The 20,913-nt window shown below is 47.4% G+C and overlaps 1 protein-coding gene across 1 annotated transcript in view; it reads right to left on the bottom strand.

Moving 5' to 3' along the window:
- Positions 1–17,330: 17,330 nt before the first annotated feature.
- LOC140428891 (synaptonemal complex protein 2-like) overlaps positions 17,331–20,913 on the bottom strand; it is a 573,438-nt gene continuing 569,855 nt past the window's right edge. The window contains exons 17-18 of the mRNA XM_072515538.1: positions 17,476–17,554; positions 17,331–17,392 (exon numbers count right to left, since the gene is read on the bottom strand). Of these exons, the coding sequence (XP_072371639.1) occupies positions 17,331–17,392; positions 17,476–17,554 (141 nt within the window). The remainder of the gene's footprint in view (positions 17,393–17,475; positions 17,555–20,913) is intronic.

Below are 20,913 nucleotides of genomic sequence, written 5' to 3'. Positions count from 1 at the left end.
TGTTTCTCAACTGTTTCACTATAAAGTCTTTGCTCCCAGTCTACCTTAGCTAGTTCCTCTCTCATCCCATTGTAATCTCCTTTGTTTAAGCACAAAACTCTAGTGCTTGATTTTACCTTCTCACCCTCCATCTGTATTTTAAATTCCACCATATTGTGATCGCTCCTTCCGAGAGGATCCCTAACTATGAGATCCTGAATCAAAGAACAAAGAACAAAGAAATGTACAGCACAGGAACAGGCCCTTCGGCCCTCCAAGCCCGTGCCGACCATACTGCCCGACTAAACTACAATCTTCTACACTTCCTGGGTCCGTATCCTTCTATTCCCATCCTATTCATATATTTGTCAAGATGCCCCTTAAATGTCCCTATCGTCCCTGCTTCCACTACCTCCTCCGGTAGCGAGTTCCAGGCACCCACTACCCTCTGCGTAAAAAACTTGCCTCGTACATCTACTCTAAACCTTGCCCCTCTCACCTTAAACCTATGCCCCCTAGTAATTGACCCCTCTACCCTGGGGAAAAGCCTCTGACTATCCACTCTGTCTATGCCCCTCATAATTTTGTATACCTCTATCAGGTCGCCCCTCAACCTCCTTCGTTCCAGTGAGAACAAACCGAGTTTATTCAATCGCTCCTCATAGCTTATGCCCTCCATACCAGGCAACATTCTGGTAAATCTCTTCTGCACCCTCTCTAAAGCCTCCACATCCTTCTGGTAGTGTGGCGACCAGAATTGAACACTATACTCCAAGTGTGGCCTAACTAAGGTTCTATACAGCTGCAACATGACTTGCCAATTCTTATACTCAATGCCCCGGCCAATGAAGGCAAGCATGCCGTATGCCTTCTTGACTACCTTCTCCACCTGTGTTGCCCCTTTCAATGACCTGTGGACCTGTACTCCTAGATCTCTTTGACTTTCAATACTCTTGAAATCAATCCTGTCTCATTACACAGGACCAGATCTAGGACCGCTTGTTCCCTCGTAGGTTCCATTACATACTGTTCTAGGAAACTATCGCGGATACATTCTATAAACTCCTCCTCAAGGCTGCCTTGACCGACCTGGTTAAACCAATCGACATGTAGATTAAAATCCCCCATGATAACTGCTGTACCATTTCTACATGCATCTGTTATTTCTTTGTTTATTGCCTGCCCCACCATAATGTTACTATTTGGTGGCCTATAGATGACTCCTATCAGTGACTTTTTTGCCTTACTATTCCTGATTTCCACCCAAATGGATACAACCTTATCCTCCATAGCACCGATGTCATCCCTTACTGTTGCCCGGATGTCATCCTTAAATAACAGAGCTACACCACCTCCCTTACCATCCACTCTGTCCTTCCGAAAGGTTTGATACCCTTGGATATTTAACTCCCAGTCGTGACCATCCTTTAACCATGTTTCAGTAATGGCCACTAAATCATAGTCATTCACGATGATTTGCGCCATCAACTCATTTACCTTATTCCGAATACTGCGAGCATTCAGGTAAAGTACACTTATGTTGGCTTTTTTACCTCTGTTCTGAATCTTAACACCTCGATCAGTAACCTCTCCTAAGTTATATTTCCTCTTAACCTTTCTCCTAATTTTCCTTGTCGTCGAACCCATATCTTCCTGTAACAACCTGCCGCATCGCCTACCATTCATGTTTTCACTTCCCGTTTTATTTCTTTTAGTATTCCTGGTCCTATTCACTGAGCTCCCCTCAGTCACTGTACCTTGTACTGTCGCCCTTTTTGATTTTTGACTATGGCTTCTCTGCCTTACACTTTCCCCCTTACTGCCTTTTGTTTCTGTCCCTGTTTTACTACCTTCCAACTTCCTGCATCGGTTCCCATCCCCCTGCCACATTAGTTTAATCTGACCTCAAGTTTCAGCCATTACTGCATACAGTCTTGTCGTAAATAAAGCCTTGTTATTTTGCCATAACGAGCGTTGTTGAATCTTTCTACTACAGTCCAGAAGCAGGAAATTATTGACTTCAACACATGGATGCTGGGATGACTTTGGTACAAAAGGAGCCAAATGTCTGGAATGCGGGAGTTCTCCCTTGGGAGTGGGCAGACACATAGCATGCGAGAGCTTCTTACTTTTGCCAATAAACTTTAAGTGCTGTTAGTCCCTGGTGGGCAGTTATTGCAAACCGATGCTTCTCTATGGCTAAATAAGTTATTTATTTCACAAGTGAAATTAGTACAAGGCAATGCACAAGGGGGGATTAGAAGAAAGTTTCTTTGCAGAGTAGGGCTAATTTTAACTTTTAGTACCAGACAAAAATAGGTGACAGCAAATCAAAGTATTTTCCCATTTTCTTTCCATTCTTGGGGAAAACTGAGTTCCTGAAATGTAGAATGTTTTGCCAGACATCATGACTGATACTAAATCGATTACAACATGGTAAAAAAAATCAGATAATTACTGAAAGGAAAGATGAATTCATGGAAAAAATCCAGACTGCATAAAATCATCCAAAGGTAACCTAAATTCAGAAATTTGAGTGAAATGGTTCCTCCTATTCTAAACGTTTTTATGGCTCTGCACTCCTTGAAAAATAAAGAACATTTACCTTAACTTTTTAATATTTATGCATATTAGTAGAAACAAATTGCAGAGCAACTTGCACCCAGTTGATTAAACCAGCCAAGCCTCCGAACTGTAGAACCACTGAAAATTCAAATCAACATCAATCTAATCAGCAAACACTATTAATTTACACACACATTACTAAATTTATGAACCTTCTGTACTCAGCAGAATAGATTTATAACCAACAAAATTCCACTTCTAATATTTCAACTGCACTGAGCAAAAATACAAATGTTCGCTTCATCTAACATAGTTAAAAAAATATAAAACCGATACTAATATAAACAGATAATGTCATTTATGCATTACCAAACTGGAAAGTGTATTTCATGCGTGAAGCTTGTCTTTCCAAAGTACTACAACTTGAAGCAGGACTGTCAGAAACCCAGCACTTCTTCTTGGAAAAAGATCTCAGGTCTTTGTGCACACTCTCTAAAAGACCAGGTAATCTAGAAATGTTTTTTAAAAAATGAATTGTTTAGTTAAATTTAAAGCATAATTTTAATTTTAACATCAGGTAAAATCACTGAATGAAGCAGAGAAACTATAACAAGGAAAGAATCTGACACCACGTAATGCTCGAAGTTCGAGAGCAATACTTAGTAAGAACAGTGTCAAAGATCCATAGTTAAAAACAGCTTCAGCGAGTCAACAGGAGTCAGTGAGAATGATTAACAATCAGAGAACAAGAGTCAACACTTGACATCAGAGGAACACATGGACATGATTGGTTCATTATTTCTTTTATCTCGCTTCAAACTCATTAACAAACAAATTAAACTCAGAGTTGGGAAATGAAAAAGAAAATCAGGCAGCTCCAGAAGTAAAGTAACATCACAGGCAAGCAGTCACATGGTTTAGAAAAGTTTAGTTTTTGTAACTATTTACAAACAAGTTGTAATTTAATGTGGAATGATCAATAATAAAAGTACATTTATAATTTAACCCAGAATGATATCCTGTTGTCAGTTTAGGACACTGGTACAGTGTGATACTGAGATAAGAGAATTGTCTTTCTCCGAAGGTTGTGCGGCTTTGGAACTCGACCAAAGGCGGAGGTAGATAAATTCCTGTTCGGCAAGAAAATCAAAGGTTATCAGGGTACATGGGAATGTTATCAAATGGAAGAGCAGGCTCAAAGGGCTGAATGGCCTATTTCTGCTCTTATTTAGTATCTTTGTATGTCGAGCTCTTCGTTAACAGTTGCATCCCTACTTAAGAAGTGAGAAACACCACATGGTTTCAAACCGTGTACAGTCAAACCTTTACGAGGGGCAGCACGGTGGCACAGTCGTTAGCACTGCTGCCTACGTCGCTGAGGAACAGGGTTCGAATCCCGGCCCTGGTTCACTGTCCGTATGGAGTTTGCACATTCTCCACATTTGTGAAGGGGAGGTCGTGTCTCAATAACTTGATCGAGTTTTTCGAAGAGGTCACAAAGATGATTGACGCAGGTAGGGCAGTAGAGGTTGTCTATGTGGACTTCAGTAAGGCCTTTGACAAGGTCCCTCATGGTACGTCACACGGGATCAGGGGTGAGCTGGCAAGGTGGATACAGAACTGGCTAGGTCATAGAAGGCAGAGAGTAGCAATGGAGGGATCAGTGCTGGGACCTTTGCTGTTCGTAGTATATAGAAATGATTTGGAGGAAAATGTAACTGGTCTGATTAGTAAGTTTGCAGACGACACCAAGGTTGGTGGAATTGCGGATAGAACTTTAGTTAGGCCACATTTGGTCAGAGGCTTTTCCCAGGTTAGAGGGGTCAATTTCTAGGGGGCATAGGTTTAACGTGCAAGGGTCAAGGTTTAGAGGAGATGGACGAGGCAAGTTTTTTTACACAGAGGGTAGTGGGTGCCTGGAACTCGCTGCCGGAGGAGGTGGTGGAAGCAGGGACGATAGTGACATTTAAGGGGCATCTTGACAAATACATGAATAGGATGGGAATAGAGGGAGGTGTAGAAGATTTTAGTTTAGACGGGCAGCATGGTCGGCACGGGCTTGAAGGGCCGAAGGGCCTGTTCCTGTGCTGTACTTTTCTTTGTTCTTTGTTCTCCCCGTGTCAGCGTGGGTCTCACCCCCACAACCCAAAGGTGTGTTGGTTAGGTGGATTGGCTACGTTAAATTGCCCCTTAATTGGAAAAAAAAAATTGGGTATTCTAAAAATTTTTTTTTAAGTTAATCCTTTACGGTTCAGCAACAAAGCAAATGCTGCAAAGCCATTAAGGTTGAGCAGTCCAAGTCTGGGACCATTCCATTAAAGGCCTTAAACTTATCAGTGGTACAGGGACCATAACCATGACTCAGAGGAGATTTAGAAACGCCTATTGTGGATGGCATGGTGGCACAGTGGTTAGCACTGCTGCCTACAGAGTTGAGGACCCAGGTTTGATCCTGGCCCGGGGTCATTATCTGTGTGGAGTTTGCACTTTTCCTGTCTGGGTAGGGTTGACCCCCACAACCCAAAGACGTGCGGGTTAGTGGATTGGCCACACTAAATTGGAAAAAAATAATTGGGTACTCTAAATTTTAAAAAATGAAAGGTCGATTGAGTAAAGCAAACAGCTATGAAGTGTTAAACATGTCAACAAAGGACAATACAGCACAGGAACAGGCTCTTCGGCCCTCCAAACCTGTGCCGGTCACGAGTCCTATCTCGACCAACGGCCTATATCATTCTACAGCCCGTCTGTTCATGTGCCGGTCCAGTAAATCTTAAAGGTATCAAACATATCTGCCTCAACCACCTCACCTGGCAGTGTATTCCAGGCCACCACCACCCTCTGTGTATAAAACATCCCCCGCACATCTCCGCTGGACCTTTCCCCCCTCACCTTGAACTTGTGCCCCCTTGTAATTATCATTTCCGTCCTCGGAAAAAGCCTCCAACTGTTCACCCTAACTAGACCCCTAATAATTTTATAAACTTCTATCAGGTCACCTCCATCTCTCGAGGGAGAACAATCCCAGTTTATTCAATCTCTCCTCATAACTCATACCCTCTATACCAGGCAACATCCTGGTAAACCTTTTCTGTACTCTCTCCAAAGCCTCCACATCCTTCTGGTAGTGTGGTGACCAGAATTGGACACTGTATTCCAAATGTGGCCGAACCAACGTTCAATATAACTGGAACATTATTTTCGAGCTTTTGTACTCAATACCCTGTCCTATACCCACGCACGCCATATGTTTTCTTTACCACCATTTCCACCTCTGCTGACACTTTTAACATTTCTGTGGACCTGCAAGCCCAGATCTTTCTGTGTCTCTATGCTCCTGATGGTTCTGCCATTTATTTTATAACTCCCACCTGAATTGGACCTACCAAGATGCATCACCTCATATTTGTCCGGGTTAAATTCCATCTGCCATTTCTCTGCCCAATTTTGCAGTCTATCTATATCCTGTTCATAGAATATAGAGCACAGAAGGAGGCCAACGGCCCATCGAGTCTGCACCCACTCTTGGAAAGAGCATGCTACTTAAGCCAATGCCTTCACCCTATCCCCGTAACCCCACCTAACCTTTTTGGACACTAAGGGCAAGTTATTATGGGCAATCCACGCAACCTGCACATCTTTGGACTGTGGGAGGAAACCGGAGCACCCAAAATAAACCCACGCAGACACGAGGAGAACGTGGAGACTCCGCACAGACAGTGACCCAAGCTGGGAATCGAACCTGGGAACCTGGAGCTGTGAAGCAACTGTGCTAACCACTGTGCTACCATGCCGTTGTATTCTCTGACAATCTTCATCACTATCCGCAACTCCTGCAATCTTAGTATCATCCACAAACCTGCTAATCAGACCCACTACGTTTTCTTCCAAGTCATTTATATATATTACAAAGAACAGAGGTCCCAGTACTGATCCCTGCGGAACATCACTAGTTACAGACATCCATTTGAAAAAAACACCCTTCCACTGATACCCTCTGTCTTCTATGGCCAAGCCAGTTCTGAATCCATCCAGCTAGTTCGCCCCTGACCCTATGTGATTTGATCTTTTGCACCAGCCTGCCATGAGGGACCTTATCAAATGCTTTACTAAAGTCCATGTAGACAACATCCACAGCCCTTCCCTCATCAATTACCTCACCTCCTCCTCACAAAATTCAATGAAATTAGTGAGACATGACCTCCCTTGTACAAAACCATGCTGTCTCTCACTAAATTAGTTTAATCCTTTTAACCCATAGTATTGTAAAAGGACAGTAAGAAGTCTTATAACACCAGGTTAAAGTCCGACAGGTTTCTTTCGAATCACTAGCTTTCGGAGCACAGCTCCTTCCTCAGGTGAATGAAGAGGTGGGTTCCAGAAACATATATACAGACAAAGTCAACGATGCAAGACGATACTTTGAATACAAGTCTTTGCAGGTAATTAAGTCTTTACAGATCCAGACAGAGCAACTGGAGAGAGGGATAATCACAGGTTAAAGAGGTGTGAATTGTCTCAAGCCGGGACAGTTGGTTGGATTTTGCAAGCCCAGGCCAGATGGTAAATGTAATGCGACATGAATCCAAGGTCTCGGTTGAGGCCGTACTCATGTGTGCGGAATTTGGTTATACGTTTCTGCTCGGCGATTCTGCGTTGTCGCGCATCCTGAAGGCCGCCTTGGAGAACGCTTACCCGAAGATCAGAGGCTGAATGCGCTTGACTGCTGAAGTGTTCCCTGATTGGAAGGGAACATTCCTGCCTGGCGATTGTCGCGCAATGTCTGTTCGTCCGTTGTCGCAGGGTCTGCATGGTCTCGCCAATGTACTACGCTTCGGGACATCCTTTCCTGCAGCATATGAGGTAGACAACGGTGGTTGAGTCGCACGAATATGTACCACGTACCTGGTGGGCGGTGTTCTCACATGTAATGGTGGTACCCATGTCGATAATCTGGCACGTCTTGCAAGTGTTGGCCATGGCAGGGTTGTGTGGTGTCGTGGTCGCTATTCTGAAGGCTTGGTAGTTTGCTGCAAGCAATGTTCTGTTTGAGGTTGCACGGTTGTTGGAAGGCAAGTAGTGGGGGTGTGGGGATGAGCTTGGCAAGATGTTCGTCTTCATCGATGACATGTTGAAGGCGCCAAATAGTTTGCGATGCAACCGGCCCACTCTCAGCGAAACCGGGATTTCGCTGGAGCATGGCAAGAAACCAATTATCACCACTTAATCAATATCCATGCAATTAACGAGAGCCACCCCTTATTCAACGGCTTCACGTCATTCAGCGGCCTCCCCAGCAAGTGGTCACACTGGCGCCGATGAGTACTCTTTCGAAAAACGTGAACCTGGTGGAAAGGCTTCTGTGGGGAGCCAAGGGAAGTACCCATATGTACTCGCAGGCAAAGAGCCCAGTGCTCGGTGGGGGATGGGGGACATTTGGCTGGGGATGGGAGAACTTCTGCAGGGGTGGGCCACCATGGGAGGGTGGGGGTGCACTGGATGGGAGGGCAACCGCTCGAGGCACCACCCTGCCAACCCCTGGATCATATGTACCCATTCCTGGGGCAACCCCAGTCCCTGCCCCTCTACCCCAACGACCATCCATAAGTCCTGCCAACTGTTGAAGCCTCTGGCTGTGTGGCTGAAGGCTATCGCTAATAGGGAATTGGTAATCGTGGTTAACTGAACACTTCACACATGCCAAGTGGATTCCCGTGGGTCGGCAGGCCATGTAGCATGTGGGAGTCATTGCCTAGCATTCCAATCACACCTTGATGACTGGACACTGTGCTTGAACACTGCGGGTGGGAGCACCACATATGCAACAGGCAACATCCGAACACCCAGGGACACAGCTCTAGGGACATGTCCACGTCTGGAGGGTGGGTGGGTGCCACGGGAGGGGGAGGTGCCTGGAGAATTGAACCAAGGGTTCAGAAGTCAGCCCACATTGCGGAAAAAGGTGACAGAGGCATTATACTGGTTGTACACAATGGTGTTTATCGTGTTTGGCAATTCCCCGCCCTCCCGATGATGCTGCCCCTCCCACAGCCCCAGATCCCTCACCCCACCCCGGTGCCCTTAGTGATCCTCAATGTGCTTTGCCCTCCTACCTTACCACTACATCTAGGTGTGTCCCCACCCCTCCACCAGTCCCACCAGCCCCCACCGAAGCAGTCCGCAGCCACCACACGAGTTTGCCGAAAACGCAGTGCACACGTGTCCTGCGCCATCGGGAAGACAGCCCATCGGGGCCGGTGCATCAGGGGAGGGCCTCCAGTTGACGTCCTGAGGCGGTCGCAACGGCATGCGGTGTACTCCCCGATGATGCTGTTTTGGAGGGGGCAGAGCATCTGAAAACAGGCACCGCCCCTGATTTCGGCATCAAAAGGTCCGATTACGATATCGGCGTCAGGCAACGGAGAATCCACCAATAATGAGGGGAATGGTTTGACAAGTAACTGTCACATTAGAGGGTCAGCCAGGAGACAACAGGAAGTGGCATTAATGGATGATCATCAGCCTTGTAAACCAATCAGAAATTGATAACGGAACCACCCGAATCAGAATTTTAAAAAAATTCCTTCATGGCATTTGGGCATTCGTGGCTGCGTCAGCATTTATTGTCCATCCCGAAATGTCTACAGCACAGAAATGTGGGCAGCATGGTAGCATTGTGGATAGCACAATTGCTTCACAGCTCCAGGGTCCCAGGTTCGATTCCGGCTTGGGTCACTGTCTGTGCGAAGTCTACACATCCTCCCTGTGTGTGCGTGGGTTTCCTCCGGGTGCTCCGGTTTCCTTCCACAGTCCAAAGATGTGCAGGTTAGGTGGATTGGCCATGATAAATTGCCCTTAGTGTCCAAAAATTGCCCTTAGTGTTGGGTGGGGTTACTGGGTTATGGGGATAGGGTGGAGGTGTTGACCTTGGGTAGGGTGCTCTTTCCAAGAGCCGGTGCAGACTCGATGGGCCGAATGGCCTCCTTCTGCACTATAAATTCTATGATAAATGTCCCTTTGGCCCATCATGTCTGTGTCGGTCAAAAACTATCTGAATCCTATTTTCCAGCACTTGGTCCATAGCTTTGTATGCCTTGGCATCACACATCGAAATACTTCTTAAATGTCGCACTCCCTTTCAGGCAGTGGGTTCCAGACCCCCACCACCCTCTGGGTGAAAAGGTATTTCCTCACATCCCCTCTAGACATCCATCCACCAAGGGGAAACATTTTTTTCCTGTCTACTCTATCCATGCCACTCATAATTTTATACATCTCAATCATTTCCCCCCACAGTTTCTCCTGCTCCAAGGAAAACAAGCCCAGTCTACCCATTCTCTCTTCAAAACTAAAACTCTCCAGCTCAGGCAACGTCCTGGTAAATCATCCTTTCCAGTGCTACCACATCCCTCCTATGATGTGGATTCCAGAACGGCACACCAACATTTTATACAGTTTCAGCATAACTTCCCTGCCCTTTAAATTAATTCCTCAGTTAATAAAGGCAAGTATACCATATGCCTTCTCAACCACTTTATCCAGCTGCCTTGCTATCTTAAGGTCGCTTTGTACACCAAGGTCGCTCTGGTCCTCAGTGCCTCCCACCACATTTTAAATGCCATTAAAAAGGTGGTAGTTAGCCACCTTCTTGAACTGCTGCAGTCCATGCGGTGTAGGTACACCCATGGTGCTATTTGGAAAGGAGTTCCAGCATTTTGATCCATGGACAGTGAAGGGGTGGCAATATAGTCCCAAGTCAAGATGGTGAGTTACATGGATGGCATGTTGTAGGTGGTTGTGTTCCCATGTATCTGCTGCTCTTGTCCTTCTCATTGTTTGAGATCGCGGGTGTGGAAGGTACTGACAGAGAAGCCTTGGTAAGTTGCTGCATGGCATCTTGTAGATCAGGCTTGTCCAGGCTTTTCATTTGGGGTGCCACATTTTCATTTTATTCTAACTGGGGGTCTAATGAGCATATTTCTGAAAGCTAAGGTTTTGCGAAACATGAATTTCAAGAGACTTCCGGTGGCGGCCATGGAGTGAGAGATCGCTTATTTGGTACCTCCCGCTTGTGATGGACCTTTGGGATCTTTTTCCCCCCAATCTATGGGAGATTTGATCGGTAAAATTGGAGATCGGTGAAGTAGAGAGAGATTCCACCACCAGTTTCTGGAGTCGTGGACCAGAAGTGGTCTGCAAAAGAAAGATTGTTGGGCAAAGAAGGGAGTGGAGTCTGCAGCACAGGAAAACATGGCAGAGGCTCAGGGACTGGGATTGCCGGCCAAGTGTTCAACGGAGCACCTTGTGGAGTTCCTTCAGGAGTGCTTCGGCAAGCAAAGACAAGAGTACCTTGACCTGATCAAGGCGGGGGTTGACCGGGTGGAGCAAAGGTTGGAAGCCCAGGGACAGGCGATCTAGAAGGTGGAAGAGGCGGTGGCTGAGCATGATGACCAGCTCACCTCAATGGCGGCGGAGATGGGGCTGATGAGGGACCACCAGAAAAGGCTGCAGGAGAAGGTGGAGAATCTGGAGAACAGGTCGCACAGGCAGAACCTGAGGATGGTTGGCCTCCCGGAGGGCATCGCGGGATCGGATGCAGGGGCATATGTGGCGCGTATGTTCGAGAAGCTGCATTTACTTGACCCTTGGAGGTGGACAGGGCGCACGGAGCGTTTGCGAGGAAGGCGCGGATGAATGAGCCGCCAAGGGCGATGGTGGTACAAATGCACCGGTTCCTGGACAAGAAACAGATCTTGAGGTGGGCCAGGCAGCCGAGCTGCTGTAAATGGGAAGATAATGAGCTGCGTATTTACCAGTGCTTGCGTGTGGAACTGGCCAAAGGGTGAACTTCAACAAAGTTAAATCAGCCCTCTTCAAGGGGGTGAAGTTCGGCATGTGGTACCCAGCTCGTTTGTGGGTCACTTGCGAGGGTCAAGAACTTTATTTTGGATCGCCGAATGAGGCGATGGACTTTGTTAAGGACAGGGAAATGGCAGGTGATGGAAGACATTGAACTTCGGGGCGAGTAATTCTGTACCTATGCTGCTAAATTTCTTTTCTCTTTGGGCTACGTATGCAGAGTTTTTGTACCAATTTTTGGGCCGTTGCTCAGTGTTGTATGCGGGTTAACTTTGTTCTTGTTGGGGGATGGTGGGTGGAATTTTCTTCTTTGTGTTTGTTGGGGATTGTTATGCTTTGCATATGTACGTTTGAGCCGGGGGGAGGGATGTCAGTGTGGGGGGGGGAGGGGTGTAGGATGCTTCGCGCCATGGGCAAGCAGGGCGGGTTACCTCACAGAAGCGCACTGGGGGGCGAGCAGGTGACCAGTTTGATATGGGGGTTCGTATTTTTGTTTTGCTAATGGGGGGGGAGGGGGGAATTGTTCTGCTGACGGGGGAGGGACTGGCGCTTGGAGACAAATTGGAGGTCGATGACGGTGGGTGCCCGAGGGCGGGCCTGAGGAGGCGTGGGACGCGATTTGGAGTCTGACCTAAGAAAGGTGATGGTTTATCGGCGAGGGAAAGGGGTTGGGGGGAGAGACCAGGCAGATCACATGGAATGAGAGAGGGCTGAATGGGCCGGTCAAGAGTGTTCACCTGTTCGCGCATTTGAAGAGGTTGAAGGCGGACGTGGCAATGCTGCAGGAGCCATCTGAGGTTAGTGGATCAGACTAGGCTGAGGAAGGGGTGGGTTGGGCAGGTATTTGATTCAGGGCTGGACTCTAAAACTAGAGGGGTTGCGATTTTGATCAATAAGCAGGTGTCAATTTGAGGTTGGGAATATAGTGGCAGACTCAGGGGTAGGTATGTCATGGAAAGTGGGACGTTGGAGGGGATGCCGGTGGTGTTAGTGAATATTCACGCACCAAATTGGGACAACAATGAGATTATGAGGCAGGTATTAGGGAAGATTCCGGACCTGGACTCGCATAGGTTGATCATGGGGGTGGACTTCAATGCGGTCATTGATCCGAGGTTGGATCGGTTGAGTTCAAGGACAGGGAGGGTGCCAGCTGCGGCGAAGGAGCTAAAGGGGTTTATGGAACAGATGGGGGGGTAGATCCGTGGAGGTTCGGACGGCCAAGAGCGAAGGGGTTTTCCTTTTTCTCCCATGTTCACAAAGTGTACCCCTGGGTTGATTTTTGTCATTTTGAACAGGGCTTTTCTGTCGGGAGTGGTAAATGCTGAGTATTTGGCGATTGTTGTTTCGGACCATACCCTGCACTGAGTAGATTTACGGGTGAGCAAGGAGGGGGGTCAGCGCCCGCAATGGAGATTGGATGTAGGACTGTTAGCAGATGAGGGGATGTGCAGGCGGGTGAGGGAGGCCATCCAGATGTATTTGGAGATAAATGATACAGGGGATGTTTCGGCAGCAACGGCATGGGAAGCGGTGAAGGCAATGGTTACGGTGGAGCTAATTTCGATGTCGGCTCATAGGGAGAAGGTGTAGCAGGCAGAGCTGGATAGGCTGGTTAGGGAGATACTCCAGGTGGACAGAAGGTATTCTGAAGCCCCGGAAGTGGGACTGTTGAAGGAGCAGCAGAAGCTTCAGGTGAAGTTTGGTCTGATATCCACAGGGAAAATGGTGGGGCAGCTGAGGGAGGCGAGGGGGGCGGTATATGAGTATGGTGAGAAGGCCAGTAGGATGCTAGCATCCCAGCTAAGGAAAAGGTAGTCAGCCAGGGAGATAGGAAGAGTGAAGACCAGATGGGGGATCACGGCCTTGGACCCAGCGGGGGTGAATGGGGTGTTCAAGGAATTTTGCAGTCGGATGTGCAAATCGGAGCCCCCAGATGGGGTGGAGGGAATGAGGCAGTTTTTGAAAGGGGTGAAGTTTCCGAAGGTGGAGGAAGGGTTGGGAGCCATGCCAGGATTGCAGAAGAGGGATTGGAGGCCATGCAGTTGGGCAAGACCCTGGGACCGGACGGCTACCCAGTGGAATTTTACAAGAGGTTCTCTTGGATGCTGGGCCCGCTGCTGGTGAGGGCATTTATTGAGGCAAGGGAATGGGCGTTCTTCCCCCAACAATGTTACAGGCTTCAATTTCATTGATCCTGAAGTGGGAGAAAGACCCAGAGCAATGTGGGTCATGCAGACCAATATCGAAGCCAAAATGCTGGCCAAAATTCTGGCCTTCAGGTTAGAGGACTGTGTTCCAGGTGTGATAGGGGAAGACCAGACAGGGTTTGTTAAAGGCAGGCAGCTAATGGTCAATGTTAGAAGGCTCCTTAATGTGATCATGATGCCCTCCAAGGGGGGAGGCGAGGCGGAGGTGGTGGTTGCTATGGACGCGGAGAAGGCCTTCAACTGGGTGAAATGGAATTATTTGTAGAAGTTCCTGGGACAGTTTGGGTTTCGGCAGGGTTTTGTTGACTGGGCTTGGTTGCTGTACCAGGCACCGATAGCAAGTGTGCGGACGAACCAGGTGAGTTCGGACTAATTTAAACTGCACCGGGGGACAAGGCAAGGATGTCCCCTCTCCCCACTGTTATTTGCCTTGGCTATAGAGCCATTGGCGATGGCACTAAGAGAGTTAAAGAACTGGAAGGGGTGAGTGCGGTGGGTGGGGGGGTGGTGGAACACAGGGTCTCGTTATATGCAGACGACCTACTCCTATATATTTCTGACCCTTACTGGGGATGGGGGAGATTTTGCGGATCTTAGGGAAATTTAACCGGTTCTCGGGGTACAAATTGAATATGGGTAAAAGCGAGGTTTTTGTGATCCAGGCGAGGGGGCAGGAGAGGAGACTGGGGGAGTTGCCGTGGTGGGAGGGAGTTTTCGCTGTTTGGGTATTCAGGTGGCATGGGGTTGGCAGCAGCTACATAAATTAAATCTGGCCCGTTTAATCGAACAAATGAAGGATGTCATTCGGAGGTGGGACATGCTCCTGTTGTCACTGGCAGGGAGGGTACAGACTGTAAAAATGACAGTCCTCTCGAGATTTTTGTTTCTTTTCCAGTGCCTCCCTATTTTTATAGCAAAAGCCTTTTTTAAGCGGGTGATATCTGGGTTTGTGTGGGCGGGTAAAACCCCGCGAGAAAGGAAAGTGCTGTTGGAGAGGAGCCGGGGGTGGGGGGGGGGGGAGGAGGGCTGGCGCTGCCAAACTTTAGGAACTACTCCTGGGTGGCAAATATCGCCATGATTAATGAAATGGGTGGTGGGGGAGGGGTCTGTGTGGGAGCGGGTGGAGGTGGCCTCATGTAAGGGCACAAGTTTGGGGACATTGGTCACGGCTCCTCAACATTCTCGCAGGCCTGGTACTCCACAAGCCCAGTGGTAGTGGCGACCCTGAGAGTTTGGGGACAGTGACAGAAGCAGATGGGAGTGGAGGGTTCGGCGGTGTTGGCTCCAAATTGTGGTAATCACCGGTTTGTCCCGGGGATGATGGATGGGGGATTTCGGAGGTGGCAGAGAACAGGGATTGAGAGGCTGGGGGATCTGCTTACTGATGGGAGCTTTCCCTATTTGGAGGATTTGGAGCAGGAGTTTGAATTGCCGGGAGGGGATGAATTTCGGTATCTGCAGGCAAGGGATTTTGTGCGAAGGCAGGTTTCGACCTTTCCGCTTCTATCGCCGCAGGGGATACAGGACAGGGTTGTTTCTAAAATGGGGTGGGGGAGGGGAAGGTATCAGAAATCTATAAATAACTTATGGCGTGGAAGGAAACCCAGATATGTGAGATAAAACGTAAATGGGAAGATGAGCTGGGTAAGGAGTTCGAGGCGGGCCTGTGGGAGGATGCTCGTAGCAGAGTCAACACGTCCTCATCATGTGCCAGGCTCAGCCTGATACAATTCAAGGTGGTTCACTGGGCACACATGACAGTGGCCCGGATGATCAGGTTTTTTGGGATGGAGGACAGGTGAGTGAGGTGTGCAGGAGGGCCCGAAAACAACGTCCACATGTTTTGGGCATGCCCGAAGCTTAGGGGATTCTAGCAGGGATTTGCGGATGTCATGTCCACGGTACTAAGGGTGGCGCCAAGTCCAGAGGTGGCAGTTTTTGGAGTGTCGGAAGACCCAGGAGTCCAGTGTGTGAGAGAGTCTGACCTTTTGGCCTTTGCCTCCTTGGTGGCCTGGAAACGGATCTTATTGGAGTGGAGGGACTTGAAGCCCCGAAATCAGGGATATGGGTTAGTGACATGGCTGGGTTTCTCAGACTTGAGAAAATGAAGTTCGCTCTGAGAGGATCAATGTTCGTTCGTTCGGAGGTGGCAGCCGTTTATTGACTTCTTCGGAGAAAACAAAACTGTCAGCAGATTCAATAAGGGGGGAGGTGAGTAAGGGGGGATGGGGGGAGTTAGGCTATTTTGTGTCTTGATTGGGCAGGAACAGTGGGAGATGGAGGGATGTGTTACGCACTGAACTATGTTTACATTTGTATTTGTATCTTTTATTGTTATAAAACCATAAATGCCTCAATAAAATGTTTATTTAAAAAAAATGAATTGCAAAATAAAGTTTGAGACAAAAATGAAACAAGGTCAAAGCAATAAAGTGACAATTAAAAATATGAGTTCTTCGAGTGTGAGAGGTATATAAAATACTAAAAGGGATTTATAAAGTAAACGGAGATCAAATGTTCCCCCTTGTGGGGAATGTAGAATGAGAGGTCACAGATATAGGTTGAAAGGTGGTATATTCAGAGCTGAGATGAGGAGGAACTACTGGCAGAGGGTGATGAATTTGTGGAACTCATTGCCCCATATTGCAGTGGAGTCTGAGTCATTAAATAGCTTCAAGTAGGAGATAGATATATTTCTGGTGAAAAAGAAAAACGGGTTAAAGGGATATGGCGAACAGGTAAGGAGGTAGACATGAGACCAGAAAGAGATCAGCCATGATATGAGTGAATAGTGGAGCAGGCTCGATGGGCTAAATTGCCTACTTCTGCTCCTAATTCCTATGTTCCTAATATCATCTTTGATTTAAAGTACGAAGTCTCCCTTGACTGCTGAAGTGTTCCCCGACTGGAAGGGAACATTCCTGCCTGGTGATTGTTGCGCGATGTCCGTTCATTCAGCGACAACGAATGAACGGACATCGCGCAACAATCACCAGGCAGGAATGTTCCCTTCCAGTCGGGGAACACTTCAGCAGTCAAGGGCATTCAGCCTCTGATCTCCGGGTAAGCGTTCTCCAAGGCGGCCTTCAGGACCCGCGACAACGCAGAATCGCCGAGCAGAAACTTATAGCCAAGTTCCGCACACATGAGTGCGGCCTCAACCGGGACCTGGGATTCATGTCACATTACATTCATCCCCCACCATCTGGCCTGCCAAATCCTACCAACTGTCCTGGCTTGAGACAATTCACACCTCTTTAACCTGGGGTTACCCCATCTCTGGATCTGTAAAGATTTAATCACCTGCTAATGCTCGCATTCCTAGCATTGTTTGGCATCTTTGAATTTGTCTATATATGTGTTTCTGGAACAGACCTCTTCATTCACCTGAGGAAGGAGCAGCGCTCCGAAAGCTAGTGACATCGAAACAAACCTGTTGGACTTTAACCTGGTGTTGTAAGACTTCGTACTGTGCTCACCCCAGTCCAACGCCGGCATCTCCACATTTTGATTTAAAGCAAATGCTTCCCAGGAAATCAACCAAAATTCCTTAAAGTGAGTGTTATTTATTCCCATTGACAACCCAAACTTGTAAGTATAACATGTGGAGAGTGCGTTTACAGAGAACTACACATTTTACAGTAAAGAGCGACATATATCCATTAAAAATGAACTTAAATTTGACTTTCAAAGGACTTAAGTAACACATATGACAACTTACAAAGGCTTTTCTTTCAACACCACAGGCTGAGAGTCAGGAACAATATCATTCGGTCTGTCTGAAAGATGAGCTCAATATTAATTACAAATGCGTGATATATAACCAGTTCCAAAAGTCAACATGAATTTGAGCTTTCTTTACCTATCAATGCAGTCTGTGGTATTAAACTTTCATTCTCTTCCTCCTGTAGTATTTCTGCAACTCTGCGGGCAGTTATCTTCTATAATAGATAAAGATGATACAATTTTAATTAGAATTGAACAAAGCTTAGATAGTGATGAAAGCAATCCTCATCTGCTGATAAATAAGGAGCAATGCAATTCACAGTATTTTCTGCTGGTACATGATAGGACTAGCGGTTTCACAGATTGTCTGCGGAATTCTCCACTTTACTGGCAGCGCACCCACGCCTGCGGGTTTTCTGACGGTGTGGGGGTGGCCACAATGGGAAACCTCATTGGCCAGCTGGGGGAACGGAGAATCCCGTTGTCAGCAGGTGCATGCCGAGCCGGCAAAGGGGGCTGGTGGGTCGAAGAATCCCTCCCTGTATACTTTGGGGCATAAACTGAAAGAGAAATTGAACCTTCAGGCTTTTAGGAAAGCTAAAACTAATATGCAAATAGAAATGGAAACTTAAGATTTCTGGGGAGACTTACTTCGGTGGTCGGTAAGTTAATGGAAAAGGTCCTGAAGGATAGGATCAATGACCATTTGGAAAGATGCAGCTTAATCCGGGATAGTCAACACAGATTTGTGAAGGGTAAGTCTTGCCTCACAAATTTGATTGAATTCTTTGAGGAGGTAACTAAGTCGATGAAGGTAGAGCAGTTGATGTCGTATACATGAATTTCAGTAAGGCATTTGATAAGGTTCCCCATGGTCGGCTCATGAAGAAAGTAAGGAGGTGTGGGATAGAGGGAAATTTGGTCAACTGGATAAGTAACTGGCTATCACATAGTGACGGTACATGAAAAACTTTCAGACTGGAGACCAGTTACCAGCGGTGTACCACAGGGATCAGTGCTGTGTCCGCTGCTATTTGTGATTTTTATAAATGACTTGGAGGAGGTGGGCTGAAGGATGGGTCAGTAAATTTGCTGATGACACCAAGATTGGTGATGTAGTGGATGAGGAGGAGTGCTGTTGTAGGCTGCAAAGAGACATTGATAGGATGCAGAGCTGGGCCGATAAATGGCAGATGGAGTTTAACCGTGATAAGTGCGAGGTGATTCATTTTGGTAGGACAAATTTGAATGCGGATTACAGGGTTAACGGCAGTGTTCTGAGAAATGTGGAGGAACAGAGAGATATTGGGGTTCATGTCCACAGATCTCTGAAGGTTGCCACTCAAGTGGATAGAGCCGTGAAGTAGGCCTTTGGTGTGTTAGCATTTATTAAGAGGGGGCTTGAGTTTACGAGTCGTGGGGTTAGCTGCAACTGTACAAGACCCTGGTGAGACCACATTTGGAGTATTGTGTGCAATTCTGGTCACCTCATTATAGGAAGGCTGTGGAAGCATTGCAAAGGGTGCGAAGGAGATTTACCAGGATGCTGCCTGGATTGGAGGGTAGGTCTTATGAGGAAAGGTTGAGGGAGCTAGGGCTTTTCTCAATGGAGCGAAGGGGAATGAGAGGCGACTTAATAGAGGTTTCTCAGATGATGAGGAGGAAAGATAAGAGTGGACGTTCAGAGACTATTTCCTTGGGTGGATGTAGCTCTTACAAGGGGGCATAACTATAAGGTTCAGAACAAAGAACAAAGAACAAAGAAAAGTACAGCACAGGAACAGGCCCTTCGGCCCTCCAAGCCCGTGCCGACCATGCTGCCCGACTAAACTACAATCTTCTACACTTCCTGGATCCGTATCCCTCTGGTCCCATCCTATTCATGTATTTGTCAAGATGCCCCTTAAATGTCACTGTCGTCCCTGCTTCCACCACCTCCTCCGGCAGCGAGTTCCAGGCACCCACTACCCTCTGTGTAAAAAACTTGCCTCTTACATCTACTCTAAACCTTGTCCCTCTCACCTTAAACCTATGCCCTGTATCTGTATCCACTCTGTCTATGCCCCTCATAATTCTGTAGACCTCGATCAGGTCGCCCCTCAAGCTCCGTCGTTCCAGTGAGAACAAACCGAGTTTATTCAACCGCTCCTCATAGCTAATGCCCTCCATACCAGGCAACATCCTGGTAAATCTCTTCTGCACCCTCTCTAAAGCCTCCACATCCTTCTGGTAGTGTGGCGACCAGAATTTAACACGATACTCCAAATGTGGCCTAACTAAGGTTCTATACAGCTGCAACATGACTTGCCAATTCTTATACTCAGTGCCCTAGCCAATGAAGGCAAGCATGCCGTATGCCTTCTTGACTACATTCTCCACCTGTGTTGCCCCTTTCAGTGACCTGTGGACCTGTACACCTAGATCTTTCCGACTTTCAGCACTCTTGAGGGTTCTACCATTCACTGTATATTCCCTACCTGCATTAGACCGTCCAAGATGCATTACCTCACATTTGTCCGGATTAAACTCCATCTGCCATCTCTCCGCCGAAGTCTCCAAACGATATAAATCCTGCTGTATCCTCTGACAGTCCTCATCGCTACCCGCAATTCCACCAACCTTTGTGTCATCTGCAAACTTACTAATCAGACCAGTTACATTTTCCTCCAAATCATTTATATATACTACAAACAGCAAAGGTCCCAGCACTGATCCCTGCGGAACACCACTAGTCACAGCCCTCCAATTAGAAAAGCACCCTTCCATTGCTACTCTCTGCCTTCTATGACCTAGCCAGTTCTGTATCCACCTTGCCAGCTCACCCCTGATTCCGTGTGACTTCACCTTTTGTAGCAGTCTACCATGAGGGACCTTGTCAAAGGCCTTACTGAAGTCCATATAGACAACATCCACTGCCCTACCTGCATTAATCATCTTTGTGACCTCTTCGAAAAACTCTATCAAGTTAATGAGACAGACTTCACAAAACCATGCTGCCTCTCACTAATACGTCCATTTGCTTCCAAATGGGAGTAGCTCCTGTCTCGAAGAATTCTCTCCAGTAATTTCCCTACCACTGACGTAAGGCTCACCAGCCTGTAGTTCCCCAGATTATCCTTGCTACCCTTCTTATACAAAGGAACAACACTGGCTACTCTCCAGTCCTTGGGGACATCACCTGAAGACAGTGAGGAACCAAAGATTTCTGTGAAGGCCTCAGCAATTTCCTCTCTAGCCTCCTTCAGTATTCTGGGGTAGATCCCATCAGGCCCTGGGGACTTATCTACCGTAATATTTTTCAAGTCGCCCAACATCTCGTCAGGGTGGGAGATATAGGAGTGATATCCGAGATAGGTTCTTTACTCAGAGAGTGGTTAGAGTGTGGAATGGACTGCCTGCTGTGATAGTGGAGTCGGACACTTTAGGGACTTTCAAGCGGTTATTGGATAGGCACATGGAGCACACCAGAATGACAGTGAGTGGGATAGCTTGATCTTGGTTTCGGACAAAGCTCAGCACAGCATTGAGGGTCGAAGGGTCAGTTCTGTGCTGTACTGTTCTATGTTCTATGATA

The sequence above is a fragment of the Scyliorhinus torazame genome, chromosome 8 (genome assembly GCF_047496885.1).
Source record: "Scyliorhinus torazame isolate Kashiwa2021f chromosome 8, sScyTor2.1, whole genome shotgun sequence".
In the NCBI taxonomy this organism is placed as follows: Eukaryota; Metazoa; Chordata; class Chondrichthyes; order Carcharhiniformes; family Scyliorhinidae; genus Scyliorhinus; species Scyliorhinus torazame.
Note: the sequence above shows the minus strand (reverse complement) of the source record. Positions and strands in the feature narration are given on the sequence as shown.